The following is an 18,142-nucleotide window of genomic DNA, read 5'->3' as shown; positions in this document are numbered from 1 at the left end:
GCTGCTATCCTGATCACTTTGATAACACATCTGACATGTCTTTATTTGTGGCTAGGTTATATATGTTAATCCTTCCCCGATTTATTCACTGAGGGTTGAGCGGGTTTTAAACCAAATTACTTATCAGTGATAAGTAGCCTACACAATACATTAGACAATGGCATCATAACAGCCCCATTCATCAGCATCAGCATCAAAGTGAACATCGAACTTTGTTTAGAAGTTCTGTCTATTTTGAATTGCCGCTCTGCTGCCCTGTGCTCGATTAGCCATCCTGACGACTGCCCTCTTGTCAAAGAGAAGCAGCGAAAACAGTCGGGACTCAAGTTTTTTCAATTCATTCTACATATTTATAATCGGCGATGGCTGTAGTTTAAGAAGTTTTTATGTTCTTTTTGACGGATGGCTCCCAGAGCGAAAAGCGACCGGCGTGCATGTTTTTACTTTTGAAGTTAGTTGTATCATCAAAGGCGGCTAGGCAGGAAAGCTACCCCCAGGCACCTGCGCTATGGTCGCGATGATAGAATCACAATGCGAGTACTTCATGTATTTCCCCGCCGTCCCGATCTCGGACCTATCCGACGCGGCCAAATTCAGGAGCGTCCCCCAGCGGAGGCACCTCTATCTCGGCGAGACGGTGCAGTTCCTTCTGGTGCTGCGGTTCAGGGATGGAGGAGCGACATCCACCAAGGCTGGCTGGAGAGAACTGGTGCGGTCTCTCTCGGCGGTGGCCAGTGTGTCACTTGGCGAGCCGCAGCAACCTAGACCCGAATCAAGTCAGTTTCAGCAAGACTTTCAGAGTAGTTGCAGCGAGGATGGGGGAGATGAAGAGTGCGAGATGGAAGAGGCGACCCCGTGTCGGGTGGAAGAGAGGACCAAAGTTTTTAGACACTGCAAGCCTCTTCTCAATCACAACGTCGGACGGCAGAACCGGACAGAAGAGTTTCAGGTATTGCCCACATTGTGTCAGTATTGTTATTATTTTATATGTCCGATATTATAACTGAATTAGTACAAGGCGTTTGATGTAACTTCAGAATGTAAAAAAGGTATGAGTTCATGTGTGCTATTGAGATCACAGCTACAAATGGCAGTCACGTGTAACAGGAAGTAGCACGCTTGATACACTTCATCTGAAAGGTTACATTACACACACACACACACACACACACACACACACACACACACACACACACACACACACACACACACACACACACACACACACACACACACACACACACACACACACATAAACCATACTCACTTCCTTCCTGCATGAGATAAAAAAATGACATGACATCCAAAATCGAAATGTTTCGGCAATAGACTAATGACATTGGTGTTGTGTTTTGTGTGACCTCATCTGCCTTAACATTGAATTTGCGCAGCTTTGTCTATGTGCTGCTTGTTTGTCGGTTGCTGCTATCAAGCGGATACTGTGATCTTTGTTCCACAACAATTTATTGCACCCGAGAGATTGTGAAAGGAAAGCAGAGGCATGCTTGCACCTGTCCGTCAGAGGTCTGCAGGCGGCGCCTGTGGCCGTTTGTGTGTGTGGGATTGGAAGACGCAGCCAACTGACAATTCATCCAACTTCTATATCTTTTATCTATATCTGGAGGTCGCATAAGTAGGCAGCTGGGACTTTCTCCCATGGGAAATCAGGGGGGGCGAGGGTTAAAACTAGTTTCAGGTTTTTGCTAGTGTTGTGTTTTTTTCAGTTGGAAGGGTCTATCTGAAGCTTCAATAATAACTGCTCGGCCCCACACACTACATGGATGGGTTTTGGCTCTATCTGCTTGTGTGCACTCGATACGACAGAATTCTCACATCTGTGCAAAATAACTTGCTTCTTCATAAATCAACCAATGGGAGGTCAGGCTGGTTCCTGTATCCAGGCGGAGGTCTATTTGCTCAGACAGCCACAGCCCACAGGTATCCCCTACTGTAGCACACTGGCCAACAGGACGAGATGTTTGCACTCCGGCACATTAGACTCGTGTGTACAGGATTTCTTTCCTTGAGTGTTCAATGTCTCCTCCTTCTCTCTTCACTTCGACCTAGTCACCCCTCGAGGCACCGGTGGTGGTGAACGATGAGGTGGTGTTCCCGCTGACGGTGTCCCTTGACAAGCTGCCGGTCAATACATTCAAAGCCAAGGTGTGTGTGTGTGTGTGTGTGTGTGTGTGTGTGTGTGTGTGTGTGTGTGTGTGTGTGTGTGTGTGTGTGTGTGTGTGTGTGTGTGTGTCTGTGTCTGTGTCTGTGTCTGTGTGTACGCACGTGGCAGGGGTGTGTGTGTGCTTGAGTTTTGCATACATGGTAGGTGTCGGGTGTGTATGTTTAGTACCAACCTTGTGCATATAAAAGTACATAGCATTGGTGCTATGTACAATCTCACCCTCTGTAGATACAGGCACTTGTTTTTTATTGGTGTGTGTGTGTGTGTGTGCGTGTGTGGTGACGATCAGATCGTGGTGACGGTGTGGAAGGAGGAGCAGGAGAAGGTGGAGGTCAGGGAGCATGGGTACCTGAGGGTTCTGCAGCTCATGAGCCCCCTGCAGATCTTCGGACAGGACCTCGGCTCCTTCAAGGCCCAGGGTGGGGTCCCATATACACAAACTCTCTCTCTCTCTCACACTCACACGCACACTCACACTCACACACACACACACACACACACACACACACACACACACACACACACACACTCTCACACACACACACACACACACACACACACACACACACACACACACACATATTCAATTGCTGGCTCACTCACTCATGCTTTCTCAATTGCAGATTAAACAATGTTGATGAGAAATCATGCATATAACAACCACGTAGGTGGTGTACTGTTTATCCTGTCTCTGTTGATAATGTCTGAAGGAAATTGGCCCCTTTAATCTCGGATTCAATATCTTTGTGTGGTTTATTTGCGACATGATTAAGTCTTTGATGAATTTTCTATTTAACAAGGTGTGTGTGTGTGTGTGTGCGTGCGTGTGTGTGTGTGCAGTCAGCACCACACTGTGCGTTCTTCCTCCGCCCGCAGTCCAATGCCAGCAGATGACTGTGTCGGGTAAACACCTGACAGTGCTCAAAGGTAAGAGGAAGACACATTTACACAACAAACACACACAAGCCCTCCCCCTGTAGGAAGTTCAGTCTATGGTGTCTCTGTCTCTGTCTCTGTCTCTGTCTCTGTCTCTGTCTCTGTCTCTGTCTCACTTTTTCACCAATGAAAGTACACACAGAATCCAATAATGACCAACAAAATCATGTTTTTTTTAGAAACCTTTCCAATTCATTACGAAGAATAACACACGAATTGCATTTACGTCAATAAAGTTGATGTGTTTTGTTGGCACACTTTTTTGGCAGCAACAACGAGTGTGTTCGATCCATCCCCATCATGAGACAAGGGTACTTGTCACTCCATATCCAGTTAAAATCAATCAATCAACTGTCTAAACATAAATAAGCACTGTTGTCATTCGCAACCATGCTGGACTTGGTTGGATGTTAGAATAGTTTAGATGGAATTGTTTGGCTAGTTACATTCATTTCCTATTTAATCAAGCAAAGTGCAAGAACTGGCTCCCCCCCCCCCCCCACACACAGGTCTAGTGGGGCGGTAATGTAATTATTGAGTTTGATTTAATTGCAGTCATGCGGACGGCATTTAATACATTTTACAAATGAAAAACGTCGGTCTCTTCCCTCACACACACACGCACGCGTGCACACACACACACACCGTTATCATCGGCTGTCAAATTGATTGAGCGGCTTTTGGTATCCATGACAACAGCCGTGCGCACAATCATGTGATGGAATGTGATCAAAGGGGCACACAGCACCGCACGGTTGTCACATGCGACCAGCAACCTTGTTTGAATGTGTCCTTTTTTGGATTCTGTGATCGTATCGACGCAACCTTTTTTCTTTAATAAGTCCAGTCCCCGCCCCAGAGAACAAAGCGTGGGTTATACCACAGCTCCGTGCTGCTTGGAATGGAGAAGTATGTTTGCTGCTATGCATCCTGCCGGTCATCATTGTCTCTATGGCTCTGGTTTCAATGGTGCTTCCCAATGTGGTGCAAGAGAGGCACATAATGAAAGTCACACAGAGAGTTTCAGTTTTCAGCACGCGCCCAATGTTACCCGGTGGAAATCATCAGGACAGAAAAAGTAGAATTATGTTGTTGACGGGCAATGTTTTTTTGGTACTCCAATAGCTTCATATTTTCAACTGACTGTATCCATATTTAATAAGGGCTTTGTTTGTGTGCATGGTTTGTGTGAGGCTGAGCTGCCTGCACACAGTGTGTCATGGTGCATGTTTCACCCCTCGAGCCCCCTTGGTGTGTCAGCTGGGCAGAGTGGGCGGCGAGTGTTTTGCTGCTGGGCACAGATAACATCCCATAATCGTCAGTCTGCTCTGAACCTGCTCATCGCCAAAAACGGCTGGCCCAAAAGGGTGCTTCAGGATGTGTTGTTACACAGCTTTGTTGAATCCTCGATTCTCATTTGTCGATTATGACATTATTATGGTCTGTTATAACCGACTGTTGCTCTGGACACGATTCCCCAACCAAAAATGTTGAAGCGGAAGCAGTAAAAAAAATGTTTTGGTGGTTGTTTCATTTGGTGTCAAATGATATAATTCCTAAGTAAGTAGCTGTGTTTTAGGTGGGATAATGTACAGCAGGCCGATAATGTGAATTAAGCCCCTACAGGTTATCGAAGGACTTGGTCACGTCATCCTTTACTAAATGCATAATATAATTTTTGTTAATATCTATTATTTTTGTGGGATTTGTTCTTTAGGGACAGGACAGTCAAGACCTATAGGGCAGTGGTGTTGAAGAGAGAGGCAATGACATGTTGGAATAGTGGAAAACACGGCGGAATCTAACCTGGGTTGATACAGGACGTGCTGCCCTAGGTGTTGAGCAAACCAGCGGGTTGATTGGACCGCCCCACTGGGGACGTGTAATCATGTTCCATCCAGTGTCTCAGTTAGCCGGGCTAACGCCAGACCTCCTCTCAATCTACATTCAGATGAGGTCTGGGAACCACACATTAATTTTCTCGTATTTTGGGCGTGGTTTACGATTGCCCGGAGCCGTTTATTGGGCGCTACGACTGTCTATCATATGAGTCTCTACGTAGCTCATAGCCATCGAAGCCTGTTGGTAGCAGGACAAAGACGTCCTTCTTGGTAATGAAAGAGTTTAACGTCAAAAGTTGCTATTTTTTCAAAATAAACTTGCGTTCTAAACTACTTAAAACACTATCTAAGGCTGCATCGAAAGGTAACGCGTCTGCTGCCATTTTGGATCTGTAAACTACATGCTTCGGTGTGTCGCATAGACGTCGACATCGTCTTGCCGTCCCTCCCCGTTCTGTGATTGGTTCCCTATCTCAGGCGAAAATCGGATCCATGGAATCCAGGCTGCCTAGCAGCGCGAAATGAAATCGCGCGCAAGGCAGCCTGGGTATACCCAGGGTCTCAGTGGGTCTGTGATGTGAATCCTTTAGTATTATGCCTACTGATGAACAACATGCAGTGTGCACATCCAAAGCACTGTTGATTTATCATTGTTTATTTGATATGTGAGGCAGAACATGGACAGCCGCGGTGGAAATCTCGTCCCCTAGGAAACCACAGCATTCATTCGGATAGACAATAGCGCCCACGTATATAAATATATATCAATATAAACACGAACAATAGTCGCCTGTCGCATTCTGCCGTCCCATTGTTTCCTGCCTTTGTCTACAAGCATGCCTCTTGTGTTTTAATTCACTCGCTCACTCATACTTCCCGCCCGCCTCCGCAGTGCTGAACAGCAGCTCCCTGGAGGATCTGTGCATTCGGGACATGAAGATCCTCCCCAACTACAACTCGTCCTACCTGCCCATGATGCCGGACGGCTCGGTCCTGGTCATGGACAACGTCTGGTTAGTCTCTTGATTCCCTTGTTTAGGATTGATGTTTAGACAGCGTTTAGTTTGGCCCTCTTTTAGTCTGCAAATCAGATTTATCCACGTTGTCCGCGTGTTGGGTAAGCAAGGATGAATCCATGTTGACCTCAAATCAGTTGACCCCCATCCTTAAAGCTGCTTCAGATGTCCTTTCACGAGTCGAGGCAGGAAATTGAATTCATCTCGGTTTCCCCTGTGATTAATCTTCGGAAGTCATTTCTAATCTCCTTCCGTCTTGCGTTTATTTTTTTTTTCCTCGACCGAATGAGATTAAAAAACGTACCCGATTGTTCTTGACATCTTAATACGCCGAGTCAAAGTCCGTTGATACTAACGGACTCCCCCCGGCCTCCCCGCGGTGTCTCCCCTTCCCCCGGGCAGCCACCGCTCGGCCGAGGTCACCACGGCCTCCTTCAGACGGGTGGCCAGCGAGTCTTCGCGCCTACCCAGCATGCTCTCTGCCTTGGAGGAGCAGAACTTCCTGTTCCAGTTGCAACTGCGAGATCGGCCTGAAGAAGACTCGGATGAGGTGAGGAAGAGGCGGGGAGGGGAGAGAGGGAGAGAGAGAGACAGAGACAGAGAATGAATTATGCTGACATGGCTTATGAAAGAAAAGCATATTTCCTTTTTTGTTTTTTATAAAAACCCGTCCGTTTGTTCAGATGTTTGAAGCATTCTAGTGACGCATGGCAACACTCGTCATCCAAGGAGCGGAATATTTTGAATCTCTCATTCCCGACATCACCAATAGAAATGACAAGAAGAAAAGCAACAATCGAGATATCCGGACCTATTGTAGGTCACCGCTTACGCTCAGAGACTTGTGCTCTGTCGACGTCTGGAAACACATTCAGCACAACCGCACAGAGCCAGCCCTTTGAATAGCCAAACAAACCGAATACAAAGCTCCTTCCCTGTACTGCATGATCCCTTTGAACCAGGATGCTGTGAGGAAGGCAACATGGGATTTGTTGACCAAAGCGTCAAGACTGTTAACTCTGACTTGAAAAACAGATCTTTGAATAAGGATGGAAGTCTGGATAAACTAGATCTATGGCTGGTGAGGAAGTCAACACGGACACGAACACTGAGAGATAAATGATTGTTGCTGTGGGTAAATTTGGCAGCAGATCGAGCATAATTGACAATCTGCCGAGAACAAAGGCCGGTTAATGCCAGCCTTGTACTGTGATTCTAGGAACACCGTTTTCAGATGCTTAATGAATACCTTGATAAAACGGAATAACATCATTACAAGAAAAATACTGATTTATTTTGTCAATCACTTCAAAAGCCCCCTATATTCCCACCAGGTGTGATGTCACTAGATGGTGAAATAGGGGACCTTTTTTTAAAAATAAATAAAAATAAAAAAATAAATAAAAAAGACGATAAAGCTGAATTTGATCATCTTCCCTTACTGGGTCCCTACCGCTGAACGAATAGGACTGAATGTGCCTTTACGCTCGTCACTTCTTGGCCTAACGATTTCCGTGTCACTGGATGGTGTGTTCTGCTTCAGGGTCTGGAGCTGCCACTCATCGCTGTGGTTCAGTGGTCCGTGTCCAGGCTGCCCTTCCTCAGGTAACACGCGGAGAAAGGCCCTCTCTGCCATCGATCACGCTCTAAACGGTTTCATCTCAGCCTGGGCCCCGCTTTTGTAATCTCGCCTCCGTCGTGCCTTTTCCAACCTGGTTTCTTTGTCTATTGAATCATTACGTTCATATGTTTACTATCATCGTCACACCACCTTGTGGGGTATTATTCCTGGCTTTTGCATGTTGATACATCCTGGTGACACGCCCCCCCCCCCCCAGATACATCAGCACCCACTACACCCTGCCCAGCGTGCGCCTGAACCGCCCCCAGCTGGTGATGACCGCTTCCTGTCTCGGCGGCGTGCGACCCCGGGAGTGCTTCCAGGTCAAGTACACGCTGCTGAACAACCTCAGGGACTTCCTGTCCGTCCGTCTGGTGTGGACGCCGCCTGGTAAGTTGTCAGGAAGAGGTTTTCCTTCTTTTTTTTAATTTATTTGATTGGGTGCCATGTGTCTAAGGAGGTAAAGCGGGTTTGCTTGTAACCAGAAGGTTGCTAGTTCGATCCCCGGCTCCTCGTAGAGTGTCGAGGTGTCCCTGAGCAAGGCGCCTAACCCCTAACTCGCCTTGCATGGTTGACACCGCCGCCGCAGCCATTCACGTGCGCATGAAAGGGTGAATTTGAGGCAATATTGTAAAGCGCTTTTGAGTGGCCACTGGTTAGGAAAGCGCTGTATAAATGCAGTCCATTTATTGTCCGTCTGCGAGCATACAGAAACACGTCCTCCAGCTTGATTCAGCCTGGGGGTTCACAGGGTTTAAAACAACGCGGGCGGGATCTTCTAGTGCCGAGCTTGCGTTTGATTCAGTGTTAACTCGGGGTGTGCTGCTGACACCCCAGGTTGTCAGTGTCGGCTAATGTTGGAGTGTGTTGAAGCTACGGTTGAATTATACGGTACTTCTGCTGGGAATGGCCGTTGTGGGTGCGCTGTGGGTCTCTACGCTGGTATTTATGGTTTAATATACGACGCCGGTGTTTATGGTCACGATTCCCTGCTCCTGAGTTTGCCATAAGGAGTGCAGAGTTGTGACTTTAGTGAGATCCGGTGACCTCGTGAAGGGGATGCTGTCGCACAAACGGGCATCTGCGCGAACTACATCGTAAATTATCCGGAGAGTGAGCGGAGAATATAGTAAAAAAACAGAGTTGCATTTAAGCGTGGTGTCTGTGGGCATATCTCAACCGTTAGTTGAGGGGTTTGGAAAAACCATCATCCTTATTTAGAAACATCCCAGCGTTCCACTTTGTGTCACAGAAGGAGAGCGAGGAATAAGAACAAGAATAAGAACTTTTAGAATTGCCATTGTTGTAGCTTAGAGTAGAGTCCATGTTGGTGAACGCAAAATGCAATTAAATAGGATGCAGTTTAAGGAACAGGGTTGGAATTACAACTGAGGAGTCTTCATTCGGTGCAATTTGCATACAGAGTGTCCTTCTATTTGGCCGTCTGGAGAAGGTGCAGCTCGCCACATAATACTGTCTGTAATTACGCCCGTCGTCCCTGGCTATATTTGACTCAATTCAATCGTCTCTAATTAAGATCAATTTGCATGCGGCTGCAGCGACACTGTGAGTTATTAAAAACACACACGTTTCTCAGACGCCACTTTGTTCTGCCCCTGGTTTAGTTTAGTGTGTACTTCATCTCTGTGTGATGGTTTGACTATTGTGACTAGAATTCACATTTTTTCGGAGACCGTTTCTGAAAGTCTGGCAGGAAGTCTCTTCGGAATGTCCTTGTGTAAAAATAATATTAGGTTTCTTAAAATATATGAATCTATTTGGAATTTGGCTCGAGGTTTTAGCTTGCTCATGAATGATTATGGAGATGCGTGCCATTATTTTTGCAGAGCTGCAATTTCCTTAAAAACGCGAAACCAAACAATAACAGTTCAGTATAGATTTGTAAAGAATAATCCTCTGCAAAACTGTGAAAGAAAAGAAAGTGGGTAGATTCAACAAGTTGCCGTCATCTCCTCAAGGCCAAGCTGTGGGATATACGTATGATTCATACTCGGAAATGTGAAATTGTAGAATTATTATAATGATTGTAGAATTTCCATTGAATCATCAAAAATACACGATGCCAGAACGGGTCCCAGCTGCCAAAATCATGACCTGCCTCACAAGGATTCCTGGCGATGTCTTAAGTATCTCACTGGGCAGTGTTCCTGCGAGTTGCTGGAAAATTCCTCCACATATCTTGGAAAGATAGGGAGGTAGTATACTACACACAAACACATATCAACCCTGTGTGGTTTAATTTTGACACTTGGTTGCTTTTCAACAGGGGAAATATGAGGCAAAGCTTTAAAAAAAAAAGAAAAGTGTGTGTATTACATTTTTTTTATTAGTTTTCTTTATTATAATTATTTTGTGCCTTTGCCAATGTGTACGTGCGTGGTACGACGTGTGACTCATCCCTGCAGAAGAAAGTAAACTTTGCGGCCAGCCGGGTGGATAATGATTCAGCAAAAGGCTAACAAGGTTAAATCTCCCGGCAGGATGTGGATCAAAATATACTTTTCTTCAGCTTTCCCTCTGTTTACTTTGATGGCAAATGTATTCATTGCAGTTCGGCGCTTTAGCATCGCACTTTATGCATGAAGTAAATCCATACGCAAGCACAGCATATCCACAGCATGTTCTTCATCAAGCTTCTGTCGATGAAATGTCCTCCTGGAAGCATCTCCCTTCCCCTATTACCCCCGCTGTTTCTGTTGATCATCCTCAAACTCGCCTGTAAAGACTTACAAATGACACACACACACACACACACACACACACACACACACACACACACACACACACACACACACACACACACACACACACACACACACACACACACACACACACACACACACACACACACACACACACACACACACACACACACACACACACACACACACACGGCGGTGGTAACCGCCGAAGTATGTTGACGGTAATGTTTCTCTTCCATGTTTCTTCATATCATCTTCCTACATCTGGCCCACCTCCGGCCCCTCTCTCTGCCCCCTCTCCAGGCAGCGGCGGGGCTGGCTGTGCGGGGGACGTCCCGGGTGGGCTGGGGGCGGTGGTCTGCCGGACCCCCCACACCGACCTCGGCCCCTGCCGCAAGGGCAGCATCGTGTCCTTCAGCGTGGGCTTCCAGATACTCCAGGAGGGCCTGTTTGAGGTACCGCCGTTTTCACCCGGTTCCGAGGAGAAAATGTGGTCTCTCTCTTTCTTGTCTCTCTAGCTCACTTTCCTTCTGTCTTTCTTTCTGATCTCTATAGCTCTCTTTCTTTCTGTCTCTCTCTAGCTCTCTCTCTTTCTGTCTGTCTCTTTCTTGTCTCCCTCTTTCTTGTCTCTCTCTCTTTCTGTCTCTGTCGCATCTCTCTCTCTCTCTCTCTCTCTCTCTCTCTCTCTCTCTCTCTCTCTCTCTCGCTCTCGCTCTCGCTCTCTCTCGCTCTCTGAGGGAGTAGTATCACGTGTGCAGCTTGTCGTAGCCATGGTTACTCTTCGGCCTGAGCGTTCGTATAAGGGCGACCCAAAGTCCAGGGTGGGGGGAGAGGAGCACGATGCCATCCCCGTAGCAGAGGGATGCGGGAGACGTCTGCGCCCCAAAATGTACTTTGTAGTTGTTGCAAGGTTGGCTTAGCTCAGGATGTAGAGCGGGTTGACTCGTAACCGGGAGGGCGCGAGTTCGATCCCCGGCACGAGGTGTCCCTGAGCGAGACCCACACAGCTTTTATCCAAGTCTTTCGATACCCTACATGCGTATTGTATTGTTTTGCAAGACTTGATGTTGACAGTAAAGCTTGGGTCTGGATTACAATTCAGACCCGAAAGAGGGGAAGCGGTTTGGGTGGACCCCCAAATAATTTGAGGGTGGGGCGAGGAATTCCTGGAAGGAGGGATCCCTCAGTCTGCATTCCTTCTCCAGGGTTCTCCCTTAGGGCTAATATAGGGTGTTATTCCTGGTTCTTCCGGGGCCAGGCTCAGGGCTGAGGGGTCCTACAGTGTGGCTCCGTGAAGCCCCCCCCCCTTGAGTCTGAAACCCTAACCCCTAAAATGGGTCCCGTGTCCTTCTCCGTCCGCCCAGCTGAGCCAGAACATGAAGCTGAAGCTCCAGTTCTCGGCGCTGGACGCCGTGTGCAGCCCCAGCAGGGAGGGCCGGGGGCCGGGGGGCCCGGCGGCTCTGGGGGCCCCGGGGGTCCGGGGCGGCTCCCCCTCCAGCCCCCGTCACGTGCGAGAGCTGCTGGAGCGCAGGTCCCAGAGCTTCTCCCACGAGCAGCCCCCAGGACCCCGTTCACCAGGCACGCACACACACACACACACACACACACACACACACACACACACACACACACACACACACACACACACACACACACACACACACACACACACACACACACACACACACACACACACGCGCACACGCACACCAACGTGTCTCCTCCGCTCCCCACAGGGCTGCCAGTGTGATGGAGCGCGGCGCCGTGACCCCCCCGGTGGGCTCCCCCTCGGGACGGCCCTCCCCCCTCTACCTGCCCCCCGGCCGCCCCCCCCGCGCTGCCCGGCCTGGACAAGATCGCCAAGCGGGAGTGCAAGGTGCTGGTGGTGCTGGCACCACAGGCTCTCTAGCGCTCTCTCTTCCTGTCTCTCTCTTCCTGTCCCTCTCTTTCTAACTCTCTCTCTTTCTGTCTCTCTCTTTCTGTCTCTCTTCCTTTCTGACACTCTTTTTGTCTCTCTCTCTTTTTGTCTCTCTAGCTCACTTTCCTTCTGTCTTTCTTTCTGTCTCTCTGTCTCTCTTTCTGTCTCTCTGTCTCTCTGTCTCTCTGTCTCTCTGTCTCTATCTCTCTCTCTCTCTCTCTGTCTCTGTCTCTGTCTCTGTCTCTGTCTCTCTCTCTCTCTCTCTCTCTCTCTCAGTCATGAGATGTTGGTCAAACCACTGGAGATTACATGGTCACACACAGTAATGGAAGACTATTTAAGTCTATGGTCACACTGGAGAAATATGTGTAAAGTCACAGACACTGGGGGAATATTCCATAGTCACAGACACTGGATTAATCTAAACTATGGTCACAGACACTGGAGGAATATGTGTAAAGTCACAGACACTGGGGGAACATTTCAAAGTCTCAGATAATGGAGAAAACTCATGTAACCCGAGACTATTTAAGACTATGGTCACAGACATTGGAGAAATATGTGTATTTTCTCAGAAACTAGAGAAATATCTGTCTTTATAAACAGACACTGGAGAAATAAGTGTCTATATTAACAGACACTGGAGAAATATGTGTCTATTTTCACAGACGCTGGGGAAATATGTCTTTATTCACAGACACTGGTGGAATATTTCATAGTCACAGACACTGGATTAAACTCAAGACTATTCAAGACTTTAGTCTCCGACACTGGAGAAACATGGAACGGACATATGAAAATAATAACACATGCAAAGATTCAAGATTCAACACGCTGTAAGCCAATTCGCCTTCTGTTCTAACTCTCAACCTCCCCCGCCGAGAGAGCGAGAGTTAAGAAAGCACGAGGGAGATGAGCCAAAAGGAGCGACAGACCTGAGGCGTTCTGCTATATAAAAACACAAGAAAGGCCTAATGTGATGATGAGGAGATGGTGATGGTGATGGTGGGGGGGGGGGGGGGGGGGGGGGGGGGGGTGTCGGTGTCAGTGATGAGGGAAGGGGACTTACCCCGAAGGATGTCTTGCTAGCTGAGTCACACATTTTATTAGCCTTTATAGAAGCAAATGGACACGTACACACACACACGCACACACACGCACACACAGGCACACACAGGCCCGCTCACGCACACAGACATCAGTCATGAAGTCAATGACCTTTTATTGGTTTTATTATGAGAGATGGCTCCTCCTGTAAAATGATGAGTTAGGCAAAACATTCCTACATGCGCTGACGGAGAGGTGGAAAAAGGCTGATCTCACTGGTTCAAGTTACAAGCTCAGTTGTGTGTGTGTGTGTGTGTGTGTGTGTGTGTGTGTGTGTGTGTGTGTGTGTGTGTGTGTGTGTGTGTGTGTGTGTGTGTGTGTGTGTGTGTGTGTGTGTGTGTGTGTGTGTGTGTGTGTGTGTGTGGTTTCTCGTTGCTGTGTTCAATGCATTTGCTTCTGTTTCTGTGATTTCGAGGCCGAAATTGAACTCATGACTGCATTTTCAATGATGTATTTTGACTGTATGTTAATGTATTATTTTGCCTTAATAATGATAGTTCTGTAAAATGGCCACTGAGGTTCGAATGTGGCGTTTAACTAAATGTGAATATTTGAATTGTAAAGGTATGATGTTATACTTTGCAAAATAGTGAAGAGGATTATGGTTCTTTACACTGTTCCCCAATAAGACCTTATATGGTACGTGACCATATATGACACAAGGATGTTGCTTGGACCAATGGAAAGGCACATAGCTACTGTGATGGTGACTGCTGGTCCTAATGTTTACAATCGCACCTTTTGTTCCATGGTTGCTGAAGGTTTAGATTGCATTTCTTCATTACATTTCAGAGCTATTTTCGGTTGTAATAACTGCGTTTTATTTTTATACTAATAGTCCTGAGTTGGGGCTTGCTCACATTGTCATACTAGTTGAATAAACAAACGGTTGCTGTGAATGTTGTACTGTGTTCCTTTCTGACCCTGCATTCTACAGCCTGGGACGGTTTAATGTACAGTCTTCCGTAGGCCTGAGCCTCTCATATTGTTCAGGGATAAAACGCACTTAAATTGCTTTTGAATTCGTTTCTATCATTTTTCACGTCAGGGTTAGCGTGAGAACCGTTTTCTAGGCGCCCCTGGGACTCTAGGGGGCGCCAAAGTGCAGACAAATGTGACTCCACAGCACTGACTTCTTTTTCAATTTCACAGTGAATCCTCTTAAAAAGAGAAGTGGAAGCAACGGACATGGGCGTCGGCTGCAACTTCATAATCCTCCATAAATGGGACCAAGAATGTTATATATATGTTATATGTTATAATTATGTCAAGTGAAAAGTAATGTCAAATGAAACCTCCAACCACATCATAACATGGGTCTCGTTTGTGCAGTTAACAGGGCAGATCGTTATCTGCTCTGAAGACATTGTTTAAATTCCTGATTTTTTATTTTTTTTTAATTACATCCACAGGCCAATCTTCTGTTGTCCGTTGGATATTACTGCAGGTTGGCAGTGTTTCAGATGTAGGGTCAAGCCCACCAGGGCCTTCTCGGTGGCGGGGAGTGAATTTGCCGACATACGCGCAAAGCGTTTTACCAATCACAACAAAATGGGCGTGCTGACCAAACAAAGCAGACAGGGTTGATCGGGAGGTCGTCCATAAAGCGACATGATTCAAACAGAGCGTTTCTGAACGATGATGAAAGCAGCGGTTTTCCTGATATGAACAGTGAGAATAATAAGGGGTATTTTTTAACATCAAGGCATGTCAACCTATCCTATTAGTAGCCACGAATTAAATTATTATCCCCAAAAAAGCATAATATGGCCCCTTTAAGAGGATGTACATTGACGGGGCGCCCCAAATTTAAAGTTAATGCTTCGCAAAACGTATCGCAAAACGTACAGCCAAAATGATTGGTTACCAGAGTCCAGGTTGCAAAATCTGGAAGTTTTCCTTCAACCCTGCCCTAACAGTTTACGTTGGCTGATTGGACTCTGGGGCTTGCTGAGGCTTAACATCACACCTTTTGCAGATTGAGTAATCAGTGGCCACAGGTTAAGCCAGCCAGCGCCACAAACACTCGGGGAGATCTCCTACATGGCAACATGGAGCGCCAGGTCATGTATAATCCGCTATACAAAACGTTACGGTGAACCGGTTTTAACAGCACCCTCCTGCACTTTGTGTTCAGAGGAGCCCAGCAAAAGGTTGTTTGTGGCAGCTGCCTAGGTGGTGTAGTAATAATAATAATAAATTCAGTTGATGTAGCCCCTTTCATCTCAATGATGCTTTGCAATGTGGGCAGGAACATAGAAAACAAAATTACTTCATAAAAAATAACACGCGGAGACAAGCAAACAAACAAGAGGGGGGGGGGGGGCACAGGAAGTGGGCAAGGAATGGGGCTTAGGTGAGGAGTGGTTTTGTAGTTGATGCGGGATTTGATGGGGAGCCAGTGTGGAGGTGGAGGTGGATGAAGTGCTGCGTGTGTGTGTGTGTGTGTGTGTGTGTGTGTGTGTGTGTGTGTGTGTGTGTGTGTGTGTGTGTGTGTGTGTGTGTGTGTGTGTGTGTGTAAATGTAATGGGGTAAAGTGCATCAGTGTCTTGGGAGCACAGGAATGACTCATTCATGAATCAAACCACTGAGAGACTCGTGTTGATCAAAGGTTCATTGGGTGTTTTCTGTTGTCATGGGAGAAAATGGATGCAAACACTCATAACATTGTTTTCCTGTATTTTCATAACGGTCTGCTATTTTAGTTGTGAGGGTGAGATGTTTTTTTGTATAGTTTGTTCATAACTGTATACACATGAACAAGTTATTCTCTGGTCAATTAATTGACCTGTCTTGCGCAACCACCCTCAAACACAAAGTATTTTCCTCATACCTTATGCCGTATAAAAGTGTCATGGCATATAAAAGTGTACAGCCAGCAGTCAAATATTGACAGTTTAAAATCAGATTTTTGGGTGGGTGGAAAATTGGATGGGTGACAGAGCTATCATGTATGACTTAACTACTCAATGAAAACATTGAGACAAAGAAATCAGAGTTAAACACACTTTACTAGCATACGGTGACTAAAAATGGATTAATAATTAATAAAATAACAGTGTCCGAGCTGACCTAGTCCATGGTTCAGTCTGTCCCAGACAGTCTGACAACATTAATGAGATGAACAGAAAATGATTCTCCATCAATATAATTAATAGATATCCATTATGTATACATACTTGTGTACATAATGAAATATATTTAAATGCATGTGTATTCATTCAGTGCCTAGGCAAAATGGTTGATTTGAAGCTATTTATTTCAGTGCTGCTCTTACACTAATTTCTTAGTGTAAATGAGTGTAAATGAAGACACACGCTGTATTAATGTGTCTTCATTCTTCATTCAATTCATTTCTTTCTTTAAATTACCTCAAACAGAAAAAAAATTGTCATCACCAATCGTTTGTAGTCAGTCAAATTGTTCACTCGCTACACAAACTGCACTCGTACATTATTCGGCTCCCATATCAATACCTCCGTCGTGTTAACCACCCTGCCGTGCTCCGGATGTACCTGACCAGACGAATCATGACGGGTCACGGCTTGTTGTGAAACGCCAGTCAGGAGCAGTGTTGGGAAAAAAGTAACGCAAAAAAGTATTAAGTTATCACTACTCACTACTTGTTCCAAAAAAGTAACTGAGTTAGTAACTGAATTACTCTATATTAAAAGTACCTCGTTACCAGGGAAAGTAATTATTTGCGTTACTGTAAAAAGAAAAGTTGCAATATGTAAAAGAATTAGGATTTTCTGGGCAGTTTTCACTTGGCCTTAATCTGTTAAATGGTTGATCTGCCCATTCAAGGCCCTGATATGCTTCCAACTGAATTTTAACTTGCTGGGTGCAAAGGCTGTGGAACATCTGCCGAATACTACAGAAAATGCTCATCCGATTGCTCCGGACTCGCCATTTCTGCTGCTTCGGTGTGTGTGTGTGTGTGTGTGTGTGTGTGTGTGTGTGTGTGTGTGTGTGTGTGTGTGTGTGTGTGTGTGTGTGTGTGTGTGTGTGTGTGTGTGTGTGTGTGTGTGTGTGTGTGTGTGTGTGTGTGTGTGGCGCGCGCCTGTCCTGGCTTGTGTCTGGAAACACTGTCTCCGATTGGCTACCATGAAACATGACTCTGCCATAGCCAATCATAATCGCTTATCTCGTTGTTAACCCACCCGGTGTCCTCAGTAGCAGTTTGTGTTTGGAGCCAGGGGTGCGTTCGGATTACGCAGGGGTCACCAACACAGTGCCATGGCGCCCGCAAGGACCACATGAGGCGCCCGCAGGCCTGTTCTAAAAATAGCACTACTCATTCTTGAACAACTCTTTCCCACCTTTTTTAAGTCATTGTTGATAATTTTTGTGAGAAATCATTAACATGACTTAGTTCATTAACATGTCTTCACATTGATGAGTATCATTAATCATTAATAGTAATATATAACGAAAGGTAAACTGAGCAAATTTGTTATTTCAGAAGAGTGTATAGAACTGGGTGCCCTTCATATGACTCAGTACCCATGAAGTAGCTCTCAGGTTCAATCAATTCATGTTAACGCACCGCATTTAACGTACAGTAACGGTAACGGCGTTGTAACGAGGCAGTATAATTAGTTAGATTACACCTAACGCCGTTCTTTTTAAACTGCGTTATTACAAACACCGGTCAGGAGGGAGTCGGATACAGGGTGTTTATTCTGTATTTCCACAGAAGAAAAAACTCTTGTGAAGTAATACGGTGTGCTCCAACTCTGTACGATACACGGGCGTTCTGAGGCAACGTACATAAAAGTGCAGCCTTGTGCAAACG

At 46.2% G+C, this 18,142-nt stretch overlaps 1 protein-coding gene across 1 annotated transcript; it reads left to right on the top strand.

Moving 5' to 3' along the window:
- Positions 1–259: 259 nt before the first annotated feature.
- On the top strand, positions 260–14,243 carry LOC132475561 (trafficking protein particle complex subunit 14-like). Its single transcript, XM_060076761.1, has 11 exons — positions 260–949; positions 2,068–2,163; positions 2,472–2,601; positions 3,023–3,109; positions 5,852–5,972; positions 6,378–6,525; positions 7,519–7,580; positions 7,814–7,986; positions 10,623–10,774; positions 11,684–11,897; positions 12,056–14,243. Exons 1-11 carry the CDS (start codon positions 509–511, stop codon positions 12,067–12,069), a joined length of 1,638 nt encoding a protein of 545 aa, XP_059932744.1. The 5' UTR covers positions 260–508; the 3' UTR covers positions 12,070–14,243.
- The last annotated feature ends 3,899 nt before the right edge of the window (positions 14,244–18,142 follow it).

The sequence above is a fragment of the Gadus macrocephalus genome, chromosome 17, assembly GCF_031168955.1.
Source record: "Gadus macrocephalus chromosome 17, ASM3116895v1".
Classification (NCBI taxonomy): domain Eukaryota; kingdom Metazoa; phylum Chordata; class Actinopteri; order Gadiformes; family Gadidae; genus Gadus; species Gadus macrocephalus.
Note: the sequence above shows the minus strand (reverse complement) of the source record. Positions and strands in the feature narration are given on the sequence as shown.

Coding starts and splice junctions, on each gene's coding strand:
- LOC132475561 (XM_060076761.1), top strand. CDS start 509: ATGGTCGCGATGATAGAATCACAATGCGAGTACTTCATGTATTTCCCC. Junction 2,164..2,471: donor TCAATACATTCAAAGCCAAG/GTGTGTGTGTGT, acceptor GGTGACGATCAG/ATCGTGGTGACGGTGTGGAA. Junction 10,775..11,683: donor TCCAGGAGGGCCTGTTTGAG/GTACCGCCGTTT, acceptor CCGTCCGCCCAG/CTGAGCCAGAACATGAAGCT.